Source organism: Musca domestica, unplaced genomic scaffold (genome assembly GCF_030504385.1).
Source record: "Musca domestica strain aabys unplaced genomic scaffold, Musca_domestica.polishedcontigs.V.1.1 84, whole genome shotgun sequence".
In the NCBI taxonomy this organism is placed as follows: domain Eukaryota; kingdom Metazoa; phylum Arthropoda; class Insecta; order Diptera; family Muscidae; genus Musca; species Musca domestica.
The window spans coordinates 1,676,788-1,698,101 of record NW_026712417.1 but is presented as its reverse complement, the minus strand read 5'-3'; the positions used below and the strand labels follow the sequence as shown (position 1 = coordinate 1,698,101).

General features: G+C 32.2%; 1 protein-coding gene across 2 annotated transcripts in view; it reads right to left on the bottom strand.

Annotated features, from left to right (window-relative positions):
* Window positions 1-10,076: 10,076 nt before the first annotated feature.
* The window catches only part of LOC101901281 (tyrosine-protein kinase Src64B), a 128,963-nt gene continuing 117,725 nt past the window's right edge, over window positions 10,077-21,314 (bottom strand). For both annotated transcript variants that reach the window (XM_005191517.4, XM_059131241.1), the window contains exons 5-8: window positions 14,177-14,411; window positions 13,847-14,100; window positions 13,474-13,781; window positions 10,077-11,246 (exon numbers count right to left, since the gene is read on the bottom strand). In XM_005191517.4, the coding sequence (XP_005191574.1) occupies window positions 10,632-11,246; window positions 13,474-13,781; window positions 13,847-14,100; window positions 14,177-14,411 (1,412 nt within the window). In that variant the 3' untranslated portion in view covers window positions 10,077-10,631. The remainder of the gene's footprint in view (window positions 11,247-13,473; window positions 13,782-13,846; window positions 14,101-14,176; window positions 14,412-21,314) is intronic.

Genomic DNA, 21,314 nt, shown 5'->3' with positions numbered 1-21,314 from the left:
ATCTTAAAAATATCCGAATGTAGCTATTATATTAGGGTCTATACGACGAAATGGACCTGCATAGGTAACTTTTGTCATAAGCCATTGCATATTCAAATGCGAAACTTAAAAAAAAAATCGAAGAATAATGTAGCTAAAATCATCGAAATGCCAAATATAGGGAGGTACCGTTATATGGGGGGCTATATGAAGACGTGGACCTGCACAGACAATCTCCTGTCATAGGCTGTAGTATCCATTACGAACATCAAATACCAAATTTGAAATAATTCCGGTAAATAATGTCGCTAAAATCATCTAAATGTCGAATATCAGGAGGTACCGTTATATGGGGGCTATGCGAAGACGTGGACCTGCACAGACAATCTCCCGTCATAGGCTGTAGTATTCATTTCGAACTTCAAATACCAAATTTGAAACAATTCCCGTGAATAATGTCGCTAAAATCATCAAAATGTCGAATATCAGGAGGTACCGTTATATGGGGGCTATACCAAAACGTGGACCTACAAGGCCCATTTTCAATAACAAAAGTCCTGCAGACATAATATACATTTGAGTAAAATTTTATCAATTTACTTCATTTCGTTCGGAATCTAGAATGATTTCCACAGACAACCGGACATCGCTAAATCGATATAGAATTTTATGCTGATCAAGAATATATACTTTGTGCGGTCCATACTCATGTGGAGGGTATAAAAATAGGGATGGAAATACTGCTAGGGCCTTAGAAATGCTCCAACTCGCTTGGATCCCTCATAGGAAACTTATGCCAAACGTGAACCGATGTTGCATTTTTCTATACGAATACGAAATTTCCCTCAAAGAAAACTTAAAATTCCGAATAAGACCAAGATCATTTAGAAATAACGTCGGACATTCCGAAATGACAAGTTTATATATTGTTCAAATGTTTCCTTTTTCGGAAATTTTTAATTTTGAAGTTTGCCGAGGAGGATATTTGCTAGAAACATTACACAATGGACTCACATCCCACTTTTCTGTCCAAAACTATTTCAACGTCTCCATATGTAAACCCTAGAAACCAATAGGGACATCAATATCAAATGGACACCAACAGTGATCCAAAATTAATACCATTTAGTACTTTTCGAATAATTACAGTACGCATATGCAAAACCACCACCAGATAACAACAGAGGACTCAATATCTAATTTCGGATTTACTCAATACCAAATTTAGTACTTTTCGTATTACTATAGTACACATTTTTAAAAACCAACTCCATGTCTCAATTGCAGATACCAACAGAGACCTCAATCAAATTTCAGCATTCCATCTCTATTCCTTCGCCCAATCTCTAATTTACTCTCACATTTCCAACATATATACATACATATCTCAATTCCACATACCAACAGAGACCTCAATATCAAATTTAAGAAATTCAGCTCTATCCCTTTACCCGAAACCAAATTTAGTAGGAGGCATTTCCAAACCGCCGTCATATCTCAAACACAGATACAATCAGTTATCTTAATATCAAATTTCAAAATTGTATCTCGATCTTTTCACTCAATACCAAAAAAAGTACAATTCAGTACTTTTCGTACCATTATGGTGCACATTTTCCAAATCACCTCTATATGTCCAGGCTACACATGAACAGAGACCCTAATACCAAATTTCAGATATCAAACACTATCTGTTCACCGAATACCAAATTGTACCAAATATAGTACTATTTAGTACTTTTCGTGCACTTGTAGTACACATTTCCAAAACCATCTCCATATGTCCAGGCTACACATGAACAGAGGCACAAATACCAAATTTCAGATTTCAAACACTATCTTTTCACCGAATACCAAATTGAACCAAATACAGTACTATTTGGTACTTTTCGTGCATTTGTAGTACACATTTCCAAAACCATTAAATTTATATATATATATATATATATATATATATATATATATATATATATATATATATATATATATATATATATACATTTCCGAAACTACCTTCATATATCAAACTTACTTTCTAACCTTGATTGTCATACCAAATATTAAGTTTTTAGCTCTTTCCGTTAACATAATACCAAATGGTACCATTTTAGATGTTTAGTACTATTTTTGAACTTTTCGTAACTTTAAAGTTCGAATTTTCAAAAACCCTTTGGTACATCTATCCTGCACTTTAACAGTGACTCTCATTATAAAATTCTACTTCATACCGTTTGTCCAGTACTAATTCCTTCTAGTACTGCGCAAAGTTAAAAAAATTATTTTAACTTCGGGGGGAGGTAGCCGAATAAGTGAACCGATTTCGACAATTTTCTCGCCTGACCATGGGGAAGAGTTTTTGCTTCTTGTTCCAAGTTTCCATAATTCCCTTAACTACAAAGAAGCCATTGGAAAATATTATTTTTATTATTTAATTTATTATGGTTTCATAAATTAAAATCTATTTCAAAGAGCTAGGAACGGTGTCAGGAAAAAAAACTAGTAAAAAAGCAGCTAAGTTCGGCCGAGTCGAACTTTTAACACCCTCCAGCATTTGAAAGGAAATTGAAATTTTTCAAAAAAAAAAAAAAAAAATCCGAAAACTACTAAATGAAAACCGGTATATGGGGACTATACGAAGACGTGGACCTGCATACAAAATTGTTTGTCATAGGCTGCACTACCCATTACGGGCTAAAGCAGAATGTAACCAATTAGTAATTTTTTTTAAATAAAAATAATTGCAATTTTTAATAATTTTTCGTTTATTTTCTTATAGTTTTATTTAATATTCAATTATATATTTGTTTGCTTTTGTTTTTTACACTTAAAGCTAACAAAAAAAGAGGGATTTTTTTTTAAAGAACAAAAATATTTAAATTTGGCATAAAAAAACTTAAATTAATAATTATTTTCTATGTATATATATAAAAAACTGAATTTGGTTAAATGGACTAAGAACTAGAAGATGGGATTTGTGATGACATTCCACATGGAAATAAATGATTAAAGTGTGATGTTATATTAACTCAAAGAAAATCAATTTTGTACATAAATTTTGTTTGTTAAAAAAAAAAACATATAAATTGGTAAACAAAAAAATAGAAAAACATTCAATGATTTTTTATTAAAAAAGAAACTTATAAGTAGCCTCAGAGGGAATTATATAAAGAAAATATTCGAAAATAGCTTGCAAAGAAATACGCATATTTTTGCTAAAAATAATTTTTAAACCCGGAAAAAGAGCACAAACATTAATTAGAATATAATATATGTTTATTTATAGCGATACTGACTGACTTATGGCATACACAAATGTAGTTACTTGTGTGTGTTTAGTATTTATACTTAGTAAAAGTCTGCGTAAAAATCCTGAAAAAATATGTCTAATATTTATTGGAAAAGGAGGAAAAAATGCAGAATCAATGAAAGATTTTCAATTGAAAAAAAAAATCAATTTTTTTTGTTGGGAAATGTCATTTTTTTTTCTCTGGTATCACAAAAAATTCTTTCCTGGACAAAATCGACCATCAATTGGTTTGTATTCTAAATTAAGAATTCAATATGTTGTGCATAGTAATATAGTGACCTGACTAAACATGGACCGGTATAGAACTGTCATCATTTGGACATAATTTTAGTTCCTTAAGTTCCCATAACGAGAACTGAACAAGCAGATAATACTTAAACGAAGGGGCAGGTCTCTAACAAAAATGACTTAATAGTCTCCATGTTGGTAAATAGACCCTAGTTATGTGACATGGCAACGGCTTCCCCATCGCCATTTCAATTCATTAGTATAGCAATAGCATCAAAACGTAAAGCATACTTTAAGGTGCTAAAGTCCTAGTACCAGACCTGACAACTTAAGCCCAGATTACACATGATGTTAGAGCCATGTGTAAAGACATCCTTTTCCATTATTATCTGTAGCTTTTTTATAGCCAACTTTGAATCGCCCCATTTTTTTTACCTAAAAAATCACTTTATAGACTAGTATAAATAAATATACTTATACCCTATTTATAGTAAAATATACTATATAGCATACTTTTCATGCTTAGATTATCTTTTTTGGAGCTCCTCAAACTATACGCTAAAAATGTAGAATCGAAAATGTGAAAATAGTCGCTTTACATATGACTCTAACATTATATATAATCGGGCCTTTAGTAGTGTTTTAAAGAAAGGACAAGGTGCTGTTCTGTAACACAAAAACAAGAAACATATATGCTCCTATTGTTAACCATTGTATAGTTTGAGGTGCTAAAGTCTTATTGTCGAAATTTCTACTACGGTTCTTTTCAACAAATAACTTGTTGCCACTTTTTGGATCGATAACAGAACTCAGTTCATAAAGCACCTTCAAAAGGGTTCCTAAAAACGACACATTTATAGTCGTTACAAATTTCAGATTTAAATTGGGACTTCTATGTAGTCATAGCAAGTTGTAGGATAGTTTTGTCAATTTTCCAAATTTAAGCGTATGTGCTATCCGCATTTCAGTTCATACAAATGTAGTGTATACTTTTAGGTGCTAAAGTCATCTTGTCGAGATTTCAATAGCAAATAACTTGTTCCCATTTTTTGAATCGTTAACAGAATTTAGTCCGTAAAACACCTGCAAATGAAATTCCTAGGAACGACACATTTATAGACATTAAAAATTTCAGATTATGATTGGGACTTCTTTTCGAAATAATTGTTCCTAGAGGTTCAAAATCTTCTTGTAACCACTGATTTATTACAGATTTTCGATTAAAAAAATTAGGAAGCGTGTTCTTGAAAAACATTAAGGAGAAATGAATGCCTGATCCTGTCCAGGAAGGTCAAAAACGTATTACATTTTCAGTTCACCAATTGAATTCCAATATAAAATTTCTATAAACCATTTTGAACTTCTATTTAATTTCTAACAAATATAGCTTCAATATCTTGAGTTGTGTGAAACAAGGACAACATTTTAATTTTATCCAAAAAATTGAATTTCTAAAAAACTATAGCTTCAATTTCTTGAGTCGTTTGAAATATTTTAAAAACAACATTATATTTTTTATATCAGCCAAAAAAAAAATCTTAGTGAAAAAAGTAAAAATTTCCAGAACAATTCGAGTAAACTATGTTGAGGAGAATCCTAACTATATATATATTTATATATAAATGGATGGGGAGGTTGGATGGTTTCTTTTTAAATTCAAAAAACAAACTAAATTTATTTTTTTTTTTAATATTCATATGTATATAATTAATCGATTAATTAATTAATTTCTTTTGTCATGTAATTCATATACAGGGATTTCTATATAAATATGTATGTACGTATATGTGTATGAATGCATGTGTAAATGTGTATTTGTGATGTTCATCGGTAAATGTAATGTGTGTGAGTGTGTGTATGTTTGGAATTTGTATGTTTTACGTTACATGTTTCTTAACTAAAGCACTTGGTAGGAATTATCATCAATGATTTACACACAAACAAATGTATTTATATAAGGTTTTCATAGGTATATGTACGCATGTAGGTGACAGATTAAATACATAAAGTCAATATATTTTTAATTAAATATTAATTAAATTTAAAAAAGAAAAAAAAAACTAGAGTTTGTATTTTTTTAATTATAGTTTACAGGGGTATGGTTTTACGGGCGTTGGTGAGGACAAACTTAGACAGAGAAGGGGGGAAAATAAATGCTTTCTTTTGTCATTTTTGGTTTGTTCTGTATTTTTTTTTTTTTCATTCATTGTAATACTTTTTGATTGGACTGGGGTAGAGATTGTTTTTTTTTTTTAAATAAAAAACCTATAGATGCCTTGATTCTTAAAAGAAATGGTCTGTTTTCTGTTTGAATAACTGCAAATATTATTTTTGTATTGTTGTTATGTTCTTTTGTTTTATTTTCTATTATTTTTTTATTTTTGTAATTAAATGCCTTCACTTGGATTGGTTTCGTCGAGTTTATTTATTTTTGGTTTCAATACACTGTGCTTAAGAAGAAATAGAAAAACAATAACTTCAAAAGAGACAAAGTCCAGAAGGTAAGCTATAAGGTATGTGATGTGAAGCAATTCAATACGATTTGTGGAATCGGAACTTCAAAAGAGACAAAGCCCAGAAGGTAGGCTAAAGTGGAGTGATTCAATATGATTTGTGGAATCGGAATTGGATATATTGTAGTGTTTTTTATGATCAACAGATATTTCTTTTTCAGAATGATCGAATGTTATTATATATTCCAAATTTAAACAGAATTTCCCTGAAAGAGTTAGTCAAATTAAATATATAAAAAATGAGCCGAAATAGTATGCTCGACATAGAGGTATGTGTTATTTATTTAAATTCCAACCATGGTATTTTAATATGAGGCCCACAATATGTTAATTCTCTTTCTTGTGAGAAATCCATGGAGTCGAATCAAATATCCAAATATTCTTGACAATGTCTATTTTTTGTAATGAACTCATATTATGTGAAAAATAATTTGTTGTTTTGTTCAATTTTAATGGACTGCTCTCATCAAAAATATTTGAGAAAACTGAAGTTAAAATCACTTCTTGTTTAACCTTGAAAATTGGTCCATGTCATATTCAATTGAATTTCCAAAAATTATGGACTTATTGCATTGCCTGCCATTTTGGACAATGTCTCATTTTGAAGCAGATATTTCGCCTTTAATTCCATGGCACAGTGCGTTTCATAAATTTATAATTTTTCTGTAATATATTAATGGCTAATATTACGAATTTTGTTTTAAAAAATAATACTAAAAACCGAAAATTAGTTGCATATTTTTAACTAAAAAAAATTGCAAAATTCTTATTAAAAAAAAAAACTAAATCACTGGGTGTTGGAGTTAAGTCTCAAACAATTTGTTAGTTTTTTTTTTGTTTATATAAAATTACACAGGGAGTTAAAGATTTTCGAGTTTCATAGTGTTGTTGTTGTTGTAGTTTTTGTGAATTGTGGTATATTTGTATATATATAACTTAACTAATTTCGTTTGTTTCATTGATTTTCTCTTTTAATTATTATTTTTCATTATTGTTGTATAAATTAGAAATATTTTTTTATTTGTTTGTTTAGGTATTAATTTACATAATTTGTTTTGTATGTATGTATCTAGATGTATGTATGCATGTATGTTGTATGTTTGTAGAATTACAATAATAATATAATTTTTGTTTGTTTGTTTGTTAATATTTATTAAATATGTATATAACTTTTTTTATTGGTTTGATTTAAATGTAGAACGTATATTCGAAAAAAAAACGCAATGTTATACAATTCATCGAATGACAATGGTGAGTGTGATTCAACAAAGAAATTGAAAACAAACAAAAAATAGCATAACCTTACAAAATTTCATTGAAATTTTCATATCGAACAAAACAAATCGTGTAATATACAATACAAGCAGAATACAATAAACAAATAACAACAAATTACCAATGGGATAGTAAAAGGATGATTTTTGTCATAAAAAATTATTTTCTTTTTAATAACCAAACATTATTAAATCAGCTAGATTTATTAGGCTTTCATTCAATTTTATTTCAAAATATTGTAAAATTTTCAAAATAAGTCATTTTTTAAATTTGTTAAATTTCCCTTTCAATCCGATTCTATATGGAATTAAAAGACCTTCTAAAAATTATCTGCCAAGCAATTAAGAGACACTTCATCTGTAGGCCAATGGCCTCCGATATTTCGCACATGTTTAAGTAATTTTAGCTGCACCACAAGGGTTTGCAATTTCAATTTAATGAATAAAACTAAAGTAGTGGGTTACCCGAAGGTGATAATTGATTGGTAGGGAAATATTTGATATTCATTAAGAAAATCATCGAAGAGAATATCATTTTTACCTCCCTTTTCTATGCTGGTAACACACCACCCAATGATTCTCTTTAGATATAATCTTTTCCCTTGTCCTCCTATTCTCTTTCGGTAACATACCACACAATGATTTTCTTTAGATAGAAGACTTTACACATTGCTTTAACATACCATTCAATGATTTTTCTTCAGATAAAACATTTTTCAAAATTTTTCAATTAACAAAATATTATACTGGAGTTTTTATATTCAAAATGGCCTTTTACAAATATATATCTTTTTAAACGGGAGTGAAGATCTTCCACATGGGTTTTTCATGATTTTTTTTCAATAAACTTCTTTATATATAATGTTTTCTTTATATAGTTAAAGTCCTTTCAAATAGTCTTCCATAGAAATCCAAAATCCCTTTCAAGATTGGATTGAGGGGGCTTCTGTAGGAAATTTTTAGATAGAATAACAAAAGGTCTTCCATACATAAATATCTTGAGAGGCCTCTTCAGATCACCATCCAAAAAAAAAAAAAAAAAACTCTCAAAAGCTTTCATATATAAAAGGCTATCCAAAAGATCTTCTAGAGAAAATCTACCCATTTTTTTTATAAATATATCTATTTTCACATGACTTACTATCAGTCTCCACCAGGAGCCCCACCTAAGAGTTTGGTTTTAGGACTTTTTGATAATTTTTGAATGGAATATCTTTCGCATATGAATCATCTTCTTTAAATATTTGGTCTCTTAAAAATGCTCTTTAAAAGGTCGTCTTAAAAAAAGAAATTCTCCAAAATGTTCCTTTGAAGTACAAGAGGCATTCCAAAGATTTACTCAGACACTTAAATACATTACAAGGTAAGAAGGCTCAAAAGGCTTTTTTAAAAATGTCTTAGGACTTTATTAGTACATTTCAAATGGGAAATATAGTAGGGCTCTCCTGAAATGGTTTCGAGATGCATTCCTTCGTCCGTCACAGTCTACTATACATTGAAGATCATCAACAAGGATAAAAAATACAGACAAAAAAAAATACAGACTTCCATTGGTACATGATCTTCCAAAGGCAAAATGGTTTTGCAAAAGGGACTTTCATAGTCTTTTATTGCATATTTTTAGAATATCTTTCGCATATGAATCTTATCCATGGTCTTCTACAAATATTTGGTCTCTTAAAAAAATCTCTTTCAAACTTCGTCTTAAAAAAAAGAAATTATCCAAAATGTTCCCCTGAATTACAAGAGGCATTCCAAATATCTACTGAGACCATTCAATCTAGGTGAGGAGGCTTATAAGGCTTTTTTAAAATGTCTTCTTCATAAAGAAACCATTTTTGGAAGGGAATTTTGATATAGAAATGTTTTAAAAATGTATTCTTCTTCCAATGCATACAGAAATGCTTCCCCTATAGAAGGAAGAAAATGGATTTCCCAGATAAGATATTTTAAAATATATATACTTAATACCAAAAATGGATCACTCATGTGTGGAAGGTCTTAAAGAAATCCTTTCCTTTATCAGAAAATCATTCTATTGATTTCGTTAGACAGAAAAGTGTTTAAAGGTTCTCTATGAATATAATACTTGGCATAACCATTTATATGTATACATTTTAAATATCATCTATTATAAGAACCTCATGTACGGTATAAGAACCTAACGCTTTAGGAATAATATTCACCCATATATTATATGGATAAAAACCTTCCATATGTCTCTGATTTTATTTTATAAAATACACAATAATTGTTTCTATTTTGGTTTTGTTGATTTTACGCATCATGAAATTCTCCACGCAAAAAGCTTAATAAAACTAGCCGATTAAAAAAAAAAAAAAAAAAAAACTTCCATACAATTTAAAACAAAGTCGCAGATGTGAGATTGGATTTCTACATTTCAAGTACAAAAGGTTGAATTTTATACTATGGGTCAGTGTGTTGATGTTTTCTTTGTTTTTTGTCGTCGTCTTATACAAAATAGCTGCATTGTGATTATAGTTAATTGGAAAAAAATCATAGCTATTATTTGAAAAGCTTTTTTGTTTCTTCTTCTTCTTAGAGAGTCTCTCGTTTTTGTTGCAGTTGTAAGCATGGCTTATTTTAAAATTCTCTTCTTTTTAAAAGCAAATCTATTTGATTTGTTTAATGTGTTTGTTTAGACAAAAAATATAGATTTTGTTTTGGTTATGGTTAAGCTGTTGTGTGTTCTCTTGGTTCTAAATTGTCATAAAAAAGAGGGCATGGTGATTTTTTCTTGGGTTGATTTTCTGATTTTTGTTTTTTTTTTTTTTATTTGTTATCATTTCCATATTTATAATTTTGTTATATTTGTAAATATTTTTATATATTGTTATTGTATTGTATGTTTTTGTTATTGTTTTGCTTTTGCATTCTTTGTTTATTGAAGGGAAACGTAAAGTTAACTCAGAATGTTCTTTAGCTTGAATAATGGCGTTACAACTTAAGGTTTGGTATAGCTTGTATCAAGAAAACGGACCACACATATAGAAAAAAAGAGGTATTTTCATAGGATACGAAAAATTACAACTAAATAGAAATTTCTAGAATTAAACTATGCAAACTTTCTCTTTAGCAGATAAAAGAAAAAATCAAAAACACTAGATGAGCAAATAGAAAATTATAACCTAAAAATATTTAAGGAATAAAGTAATGAAAATACATTTCTATTGAAATAATAAAAAAGAAAATTTGTTTGTTGTTGTTTTTTTTAGATTTATATGTATGTATGTGTTTTTTGCTGTTTGTAGGTAGACTTATATAAACTTATAGTAATATACCTAAATATTGTATATTTATGAACTTATCCTAATCTTGCACCTCTCTATAGGGCACCTCAGACGTCACCGAATACGATTCGAAGTAATGATTCAAAAACTCAAATGTTGGCCTCTTCTCCGGCACCGCATCCCAACATTGTAACAGCAAATGATAGATATTATCGGGGAAGTAATGATTCGTTGGCTTGGGCATACGGAAGCCCCTCTCAATATTTTCGATAACTTCACGACTATGCATACCGGGATATGGCACTTGTCCGTATGTAAACAATTCCATTAGCAGTATACCATATGACCAGACATCAGATTTTATTGAAAATTTACCATATATGATGGCCTCGGGTGCCGTCCACTTGACGGGGAAACGTGATCCCTGTTTCGGGCAGTATTCATCGTCGGCTATGACACGCGCTAAGCCGAAATCACATATTTTCGCAACATTATTCTCACCGATGAGAACATTGCGTGCCGCCAAATCACGATGTATTAATAGTTTCGATTCTAAATATTCCATACCTGAGGCTACTTGTGTTGCTATATAAATGAGATCTTCGAAATGCAAATAGCGACCATCACCCTCGCGCAGGTAGTCTAAGAGACTGCCTTTGGACATGTATTCTTGTACAATGTAGATGGGTTCTTCCTGTAATGTTAGAAAGAATTTTTAATATAAATGAATTACTTAAAAGGTATATAAAATTAAGTTTTGGTTGTTCAACTTTTTTATTTCGAGTCCACTTACTGCACAAGTTATTTTAGAAAATGGATCTTAAGTCCACTGTAAAATTGAACACCAGCGAATTTCATAAAACTGAATTAAAGGGTATTCCCTAAAATAATTGTGGGGAGATTTCTGCGAGTCAAGACAACACTGGAGCCAGTACTACAGTACTGTAGAAGGACCCAAGCCTACTGAGAAGATCTATAACGCCTTATGATCAGATTCAATTCTGGATGTTCTTGACACAGAAACCCACTACGATCATAGAGGCTAATATGCAGAGAGGAAATTAACCAGGAAAAAAAGTTCACTACAAGGTCGCTGTTGTTGCAGCAATCCAATTTTTGCAGCAGAATTAACTGAGATTAAAGTCCTTGGCGGAGTAAAACTTAGTCGATGTAGTTATAGCAACTCGTACTGGTGTGTTTATTCTGAATAATCTGGATAGGCCTCTAACTTGGACCTGTACATATATGTTGAATCCATGACGGGATAGGGATTAGATGAGTGAATTTTTTTGTTGGGCAGGATTTGGCTGCCGGGCAGGTATCTATCAATTCAATCCAAGTAAGAGGCTGATATCAAATTTGTCAATACTACTCTCTTATATCCATGTAGCTGTATTTTTCTTTTTTCCACGGATTATGGGTGTTCTCTAGATATGGTCTTTATTCTGCGTTCTAGTATTATTTCGGAGACTGCGTCTGTGTGAATATTATTCCGTTCTTCTTGATAGACCTGCTCTCTAGAGGCTCTCTTTTGCATTGATGTACATATATTCTCTAGATCATGAAGATCTTTACAAAGGCTACTTGAAGATTGTTGCCTAATTTGAATGACTATGTCCATACACCCGAGCAAGTGTTGGATCGCCAGCATTTTATTTCTATTTACGCACCTCTTCATGTATGCGGTCTATAGGAAGACACCTTATTGCGATTCTCAGAGCAAGCGTTCTGACAAGGCTGATAAGTTGTCCATTTCGTGGATGTTGCTGTGGCGTGCACGGATGACTGGAAAGCCTATTGAGTCTTCCTATGGCCTTAGAATATATACATCATTATACACATTCTGCCGTTCATCTGGTGAATAGTGTTGCCGTAGACAAGTCTTCATTCACCGGATAAAACTTGGATTTATTTTAATATACAGAGCTTGCTCCTTCTCTGGACGGAAGTGTGAAAATCATAGTGCCAAAGGTTATTTAAAGAGTACAATTATGCAAGACGAGTAAGCGATGTACGGCGCCCTTCACATGTTAAATCCCTAACTCGCCTGTACTACACCTATCAGCTACCTATTGCATTTCATAGATGGGTCATGGGTCGAAAGAATAGTGTATTAACATGAAATTCTAATCCTATGATGAAATTCGATCTATCCTGTCGAGGTTCAACATACCACACTCTAAGAGGTACTACCAAGCCAATTATGTACAAATGGACTTCCAAATTTTTACAAAAGACTTTCAAAGACCTTCATAGAGCAGATAACTTTGTAAAAAACTTGTACATGTAAGACGATCTTCAAAATGTTTTCTATGTCATGGAGGACAATTTTAAGATGGTATATAAAGGCTTTACTTTTTAATTGTTGTTTTTTTTAAATATTTAATAACTCTTCTTTTTTTATTGAAAACTTTAAGATGTCTGATATTTTATGGAAGACCCATTTATAAAAGTGGTTGTAATGGCATTTTAAATACGCTTATATTTTATGCTAATGAATTTTACAAAAACCTTTGCCTCTCATATTTTGGCCGCCATCTTTTTCGTTATCCCAAAACAATTGTAAAGTGACACACACGCACACTTTGGCCTATAAAAGTAACTTCCTTGCAGAGTTTCAGGAAAAGTAAAAGCCAATAAAGAAAAGAATAAAACCAAAAAAGGCAGATGGTAACAAAGAATACTTTCATAATAGTTCAAACCATTTGTGGCTTCGCTTGCAAAAATGGAGTCACTTACACAAACTTTTTAATTCCCACATAAATACCTATTAGTGGCACAGTTGGTAGAGAACGAAAGAAGGGGAGGCAAAACTTTCGATACTCTATTAAACTATTAGTTGAACAAACCAAAACTTCTTTGTTCCCCCCCGTCGAAGAACACTGGGGGAAGTGAATACGTTGTCACGTGTAACTACAAACCTGTGAGCAAACCGCATAAAGTGCAACCAAACGATTATGGCGGAACTTTTTCATAATGGCAGCCTCTTGGAGGAAGGCCTGTGTAGACATGGTACCTTCACGCAGTGTCTTAACCGCCACATCAATACTGTTACGCCATTTACCATAGTAGACTTCACCAAAGTTGCCCCGTCCCAATTTACGTATCAATTGTATCTCGGAACGGGGTATTTCGTATTTATCACGTAACTCTGGACCCAAATCCCACATTTGTGGCTGAGGTTTGGGACAGGGTCGTGACAGTATATGGCAGAGACCCAAGGCGTTTTCTGGGAGGGAAAAGAGATGGATAATTAGAAATGAAGTAAAATTGATGTATATTACAAATACTCACTGCTATAGGCCATAACTAGAGCTTGTAGGGAGGGGAAAGTCTGATTGGTTGCTATGTAATAGCCACCGTTATCTAAAGGCTTTATGCGATAATGCTTAACATGATAACCTCGACCATCTTCCCAGTCTTTTACGGATAATGAAAAACCATTTGGATTGTGTTCTGAGGGTCGCACCAAGAATGTGCCACGTGGATTCTCCTCGGCCAGCAGCAGTTTGTCTGCCTCCTTGCGCAGAACATTTTCGAAAAACCAGCTAAAGGCAAAATAGCAAAAATAAATTGAAATATGACACAAACCGCCATGAACACAGATGTCATGCTTCCACTTACTCTTCACTGTTTACGCTGCGCTCCTCGGCCACAAAATTCAGCGGTATCAAACCCTCTTGCCGTGTACTCAAATTCACCACACGCCACCAGTCGGATTCTGTGTCGTCAATTACCTCCATGCGATCTCCCTTCATGAAACTCAAATCAGACTCATCACGCGATTTGTAATCATATAAAGCCACAACGACACGTCGTTTGGGAACGCCACCAGCTACCACAGCACCTGGAACGCCGGCTGCAAAGGAAATTTAACACAAAATTAAAAGGAAATTAGTTTAGGAACATTTCATAAGATAATTTATAAACTTTTTGGCAAAAAAAAAAAAATGCAGTGCGTCGTTTCGAGAAGAGAAAATGGGTGGATGGAAGTTGGGATGGGATAGACAAATTTATTTTCACTTCAAAACGAGAAAGGGAAGAAGTAGGTATGGTATTACTGAGAAAGTGACTATGTGTGAGTTTGCAGTCTTGCAAGGATAGTAGAATATGTTTATGGATACTGACGCCCTGCCTGTCACTTGTGATTTGTTGGAGTAATGTAAGCGAGTGTTGTGACAAGCTATGCTAAATCTTCTAATGGCATGAATGGATAAATGCCAGTTAAATTAAAATTGATACGAAAAATTCACAAAATAACGATGAAGCTAAATTGAATTTTTTCTCTTTTCCTAAGTCTATTTCATTTTACGGAAGCTGTGTCGAAAAAAAAAAACGCTAACGAGGCATAATTTTAATGAGTATGAACGCTGATATTGAAATTAATTTAGTTTTATAGGAAGACGTTTTTGAATATATTTTTAAATAGAGAAAGAAAGACAAGTTGAAAAGTGTCTTTACCAATACAAAGAGTATTAAATAGTACTATTGGCAGATAGTGCTTGAAATCTGAAATTTGGTATCAGGGTCATGTGCAGCCTGGTAGCCAAAATGTGTACTATAATTGCACGAAAAGTTCTGAATGGTAATATAATTGGTGTTGGGTGAAGGGATTCTAAAATATCTGGCAATGAATAAGCAGATGAATTGTCCAGACGCGGATCTGAGTAGATTTAGATATCGACAGCTCAGTGAAGTCTCCATTATGCCACTTCTTCCAAGTATTGCACATGCACTACCTTGGGAGATTCATCAAGCCGACTGGAAGGGGATGTAATGTCTCCAATACAATATGGCCAGTGATCTCCGAGTGAAGATCAATGTTGCTCATCTCATTGGCGAAATCTGACCTAAAGCTTATGGTGGATCTAATTACGGAACACTGTAACATAAGGGCCATGACTTCAAAATGGAGGGGGGACGACACCGAATACTGCAGGCGAGGAGGAAACCGATTCGGTAGAGCACTGTCCAACTCTCTTTGGAGTCAGACTGAGACTAATTGGACTACTTTGTACAAAATGTACTAAATGGTACTAAATTATTTATTTGTTGAAGGGGTAGAACTGAAACCTCGAAATTTTATATTGTGTCTAGGGGCTTCAAATTCGTAATAAAATTATACGAGAAGTTTATAATGTTGCTACATTTTGTATTTAGTGAATGTATAGAGCTGGAATCCCGAAATTTGATAATGAAGTCTCTGTTAGTAGTTTTGCAAATGCCTACTATATTCGTACGAAAAGTACTAAATGGTACTAATTTTAGACCACTGTTAATATCTAGCATGGCGAGATGTAGATGGTTTTGGATAGGTTATTAATTTGGTATTGAGTGAAAGAATTTAACTGAAATTCGAAAATTTGATATTGAGGTCACTGTCGGTTTCTAGGTTTTCCATATGGAGACGTTGAAATTGTTTTGGACAGAAAAATTGAATTTTGGTCGATTGTAATATGGTTTTACTAATATTCTCCTCGGTAAACTTCAAAATGAAAAGTCTAACACGAACTGTGGGAACGTATCTAAGGTTTTAAGGTGGGCTTTTCGTTGACGAAGTAGCGGACTCTTGCTAGTATTAAGATAGACCGCAGACCTGTGTTGCAAGTTATAAGAGATTAATTTTTTTAGTATTGAAAATTGTAAAATTGTAAGGGTACCAGAAGGGGTGGCCCAAAATCCATAATTCTCACTCTAGATCTTATGTAAGTACAAATATTTGGATGTGTTAAATTTGAAGAGAATCGGATGTTTATTTTGCATTGGTTGATTTTTTTTCTCATTTTATGGGCATTTTGGTTATTCAAAATATTGACCGGAAGGAGTGTACAGATATATCCCAACTACACCTTCTTCCAGAAGAAATATTGGGTGTGTGAAATTAGTAGGGAATTGGATGTTCATATGTTGTGGTGGAGGTACTTGATAGAAAGGTTCGATATTGTCCATTTTCACACCTGACATAGCACTGATCAAAATATTATGGTTTGCAAAGTTTGAACACATTTGGTTATTCTTTTCTTGTTCTGTAAGGCAAACTAATTTCTGGGATTTTTGTATTGTGGGGAAGGTTTCAGAAAGATTGCACCAATTTCCTCCTCCTCTGAACTCGATCAATGTATGATATTAATATTACGATGTACTAAGTTTGAACCGAATCGGATACTCCCTTCGAGAGTTATCGTGCGTACCAGCCAGACGAACGGACACCCTAGATCAACTCCAAATACCCTGAAACGGATTTCTAAAGCCGTTATTTCGATGTTTAACGTTTTAGCCGAATCAAATGTTATATTTTACCCCCCGTAGCTATAAGGGTATAATAAAAGCTTATTTTTATACCCTTAGCCATATGCCTAGAGAGGGTATATATCATTTGATACGGCCAAGACGTGCCTAGTCGAAATAACGAAACTTGGTCTCTTTGCACCAAATCCGTCCCGAAATAACTTCAATAAAATGTGACGTAAGTTCACGATTGTCTTCAAATTACACACATCACAATATTTTTTATGTCTGGTGTGAAAATTTTGAATATTCATGAATTCACACATTCGATTGCATTAATTCTTGGCACATCTCAATATTTCACCAACACAAGATCTGTGTTTTTTTTCTTCAAATTTTGCACATATCAATATTTTTATCTGTATTAGATGAAGTATGAAAATAGAATACTTAGGTCCGCAATCTCTTAACTGAAGCATTTTTCTAAAAATTTACACATATCTAATATAAAATATAGAAAGTAGTCTATATAGTCCAAATGTGGCACGTTGTAGTATTTATATCAGTATTAGGTCAGATAGGAATTGGTCAATATTGGCCAACTGCTTTGGAACCTCCCCCATAAAGGGTCAACCGTTTGAATAATCATAACTCAAGGCTAGGGGTATACATCTGTCGGCAAAACCGACTGACACTTTTTACTTGTTAAGAATATATTTTTCAAAACCATCAGAGCTATATACGTGCATTTTTTAAGAATATTTTCTCCAAAAACCTCTATCAGGGTTATAAACGTGGATTTTTTAAGAACATTTTTACCAACGTACTTTAAAACGTATTTTTTTCAACCACACCTTTTCTATACGTTTAAATTTTTTTAAGAATATTTTTTTGCAACACCGTCTGATCTATAAACGTGAAATATGTTTCCCAACAACGCCTGAGCTCAAAACGTGATTTTTTAGAATTTTATTCCAAAACCCACTGAGTAGAATTCGTGGATTTTTTGCATTTTCTTCTTCAAGACCATCTGAACTACAAAAGTAAATTTTAATCTTTTTGCAACGCCAATAATTTTTTTTTAATAATTTTTTGCTATTTTTACAAGCTAAGGAGTCATATAAAACCAACCAAACGGACATAATAACTATTTAAAATGTCCTCGTTCTAGATGTAAATTTGTGTCCTCTCTCTCTCTCTCGGTCTCTTAAACAATTTCCATTTCTAAATCAAAGTCAATAGCAGTTACAGAAAAAAATAGCAACCAAAACACATTCGCATCATACAGAATAAGGACAAACAGCAAAATGAAGATATGAAGAAAACAGACGACACAAGGAACCTTGTACAAATAAAGATTTATGGGAAACCATTCATTCTGGTGCCAATATTAGTTTGTTACTGGAGTTGTTGTTGTTGTTGCTGCCACATTCATAATGTTAATCTTAGCCCAAATAGCTAGATAGCCAGCCTGGCAGGCAGTCATCCTGCAACCCATCCATCCACCCACTCAGCCAGTCAGACAACGAGCCAAAAACCAATTCGGCCATAAAATCGAATCCTCAGACATAGACAAAACAGAGAAATAATTAAAATTACTGCATCGCAGACCTATGGCTGTAGGACTTGAAAACCGAATTTTTAATCATAAATGCAGAGCAGCAGCAACAATAACAACAACAACAATAGCAGACGACAATGAACTAAAAAAGGCTATGTACACTGGGGAGGATATTCTTTAAAGAAAAAAAAAAACTCAGGCACACACGAAACGATAATCATAATAGAGTATGTAAGGTCTCTTGGTCTATCTCTCATTTGAATGGCTTCCCAGTAACTGGGAATAATTATGGCATGAAAAGGAACGGATTGTATAGCCAGTCAATAGTTGTTATTAATATTCACAGTGGGTTATAAATTAATGAAAAAAAAAAAAAAAATAAATAAATAAGTAAACAATGGTGCATACTTTTAGGAACAAACATATGAAAGTTCCAATTCGTAAATGTTCGAAGTATAGCCACTTAGATTTTCGTAAAGGAAAATTTGGAATGTATTACAATTCTGTATACTATTAGGAGCAAATATATGTAGCTTTCAATCCGTGGGTGTCAGTTAAACCTTTGTAAAGGAAAATTCGGAATAAACAAAAAACAGTGATGTATACGTTTAGCGGCAAATATATGTATGTTTTACTTCGTGGTTATTCGACGTTGATTTAAAAAAAAAAAATCTAAAGCCATATTAGCTTAAATAATAGGTTTTTTTCTATTGGGTAGAAATACTAATTTTCAGTCAATAGAGCATTACTGATTAGTTAGCAAATTCATTAAATTACATAAAATCGGACGGTTTTGTTTTATGTAGCTCATATCAATACAGACTGTTTTAAAAAATGAAGATGTGCAAATGACAGAATGCTTGTAGACCTCTCTGTCGATCTTTTTGAAATATGGAAGAAATTCAACAAAAGAACCTGACTATAGACTTTTTTTTAAAATTGGTCTTAAAATTCAAGAAAGGAGGTCGTTGGAAAAAAACTTAAATTGTCCACAAAGACCAATAATCTTATTTCCTAAAAAAAATGAACGATTATTAAGGTATTTGTAAAAAAAATTATAAGATAAACAAGGTCCATTGATTTTTTAAAGTTGCGTTGTTTTTAAAATAATTTTCCCAAAGAAGACAAGTACCTAAAAAAAAAAATTAAAAATTTAATTGGCCCTTGATTTTTTTTTTTCTTGAAAAAATATTTTTAGAAAAATCTTCAAGTTAGGGACATCTTGAAAATTCAAGATTTAGTAAAGATCGACTTTGAAAAATTATACCTTGAAAATCCAGCATTTTTAAAAATATAAAATCAGGAGTTCTTTGAAAATAAAAATTAAATTATACACTAGGTCCTAGAATCTAGTTTATTAAAAGATCCATGATTTTCGAGGTCCTTAAAGTTTTTTTTTAATCCAAGAGATTATTTTTAAGAATATCCTTTTAAATAATCCACGACGTCTTCAATTTTTCTAATTACATGGTCCTTCTAAAACAAGTTCAAAAAATTAAAAAAATGACCTTACGAATTTGTCTCAAAATTCAAGATTTATGTCAAAATCGACTTTGAATATATTTTCCCAAATAAATGTAACATTTAAAAAAAAAATCCTTAAAAAATGTAAATTATTATCCACAATGTCCTGGAATTAAATTTATAAAAAATTCCAATTTTCACATATTTTTTGGTTATTAAAGTGATCCTTGAAATAGTTCTAAAAAAAAGAAAAAAGACGACGCCGCTTAAAAAATTCATAAAAAACTAATTTGATTTTGGGAAAAAAAATTGCCTTCAAAAAATATTCTTAAAGAAAGGTCTTTACAAACTGGTCTTAAAAATTCAAGATTTGGTCAAAATCGAATTTAAGAGCTCCTTGAAAAAAAGATGAAATTATCTACGAGGCCCTGTAATCAGGTTTCTTAAAAAATTCACAATTATTAGAGGTACTGGAAACAAAAATGCCTTAAAAACCCACGAAATCTTTGAAAAAAAAAATCCTAGACAAATTATTTGCTCCTTAAAAATATCTTTCTAGAGGAAATTAATAGTGTGCTTGAAAAATTATCAAAAATTCTGGAGGCCTGGAACAAAAATTATTTAAATATACACCATTAATATCAACGTAGACTTTGGAAAAGATCAAAGAAGTCTTTGAAAATAAAAATTCACAAAGCCTTTACAATTTTTTTAATCTACGATTTCATTAGAAATATTCTTATAACATTATCAAGAAGAACTTCCTTAAAATAATTCAGGAGCTCCTTAAAAATATCCATAAAAATGCACAAAATTCTATGACCATTTACTAGGTCTTTGAAAATATATTCCTAAACCATCCACGACATTTTTTGTCCCGTGATACTGCAAATATTATTCATAAAAACCTCGGGGAGGGAAAAGGTTTTCTTGAAATAGCTGTAACATTCCCCAATGTCTTAAAAAAATAAACCAAAATCCTAAGGTCCTTGATTTTTTTTTAACCTATACAGGGTGAGATGAAAAAACTGCAACCAATTTCAGACTGCTTTCATTTCTAAGCCACTCGTCCGACAGCTGTTAAATTATTCCAGTGACAGCTCATTATATTGTTTACAAGCGTACAAAAGCATTTTGGTGTGAAGCTTCCAGTATCGCTCGTTACCCGACATCAAGTAAGTGGACGGAAGAAAACAGCAACATCAGCAGAAATGGTTCGAAAAGTAAAACAGCGACTTGATCGAAACCCACGTTCGCAGTGGCCGAAAATGGCTGGTGAGCTGAACTTATCGCAATATTCCATTCGCCATTGAAATTTCAAAAAGTGCAAGAACTACACCGCTGCAGAAAAAAGAGACTCAAAAGAGCTAAATAGTTGCTTCACTATATTCTGAAGGGTGTATTAAAGCCTTGGGCACGCAAACATTTTGGCCGCAGACCTTGGACATTCTAAAAGGACTCAGCACCATCACACTCAGCACGCGCCACCCAAGAATGGTTACAAATTGA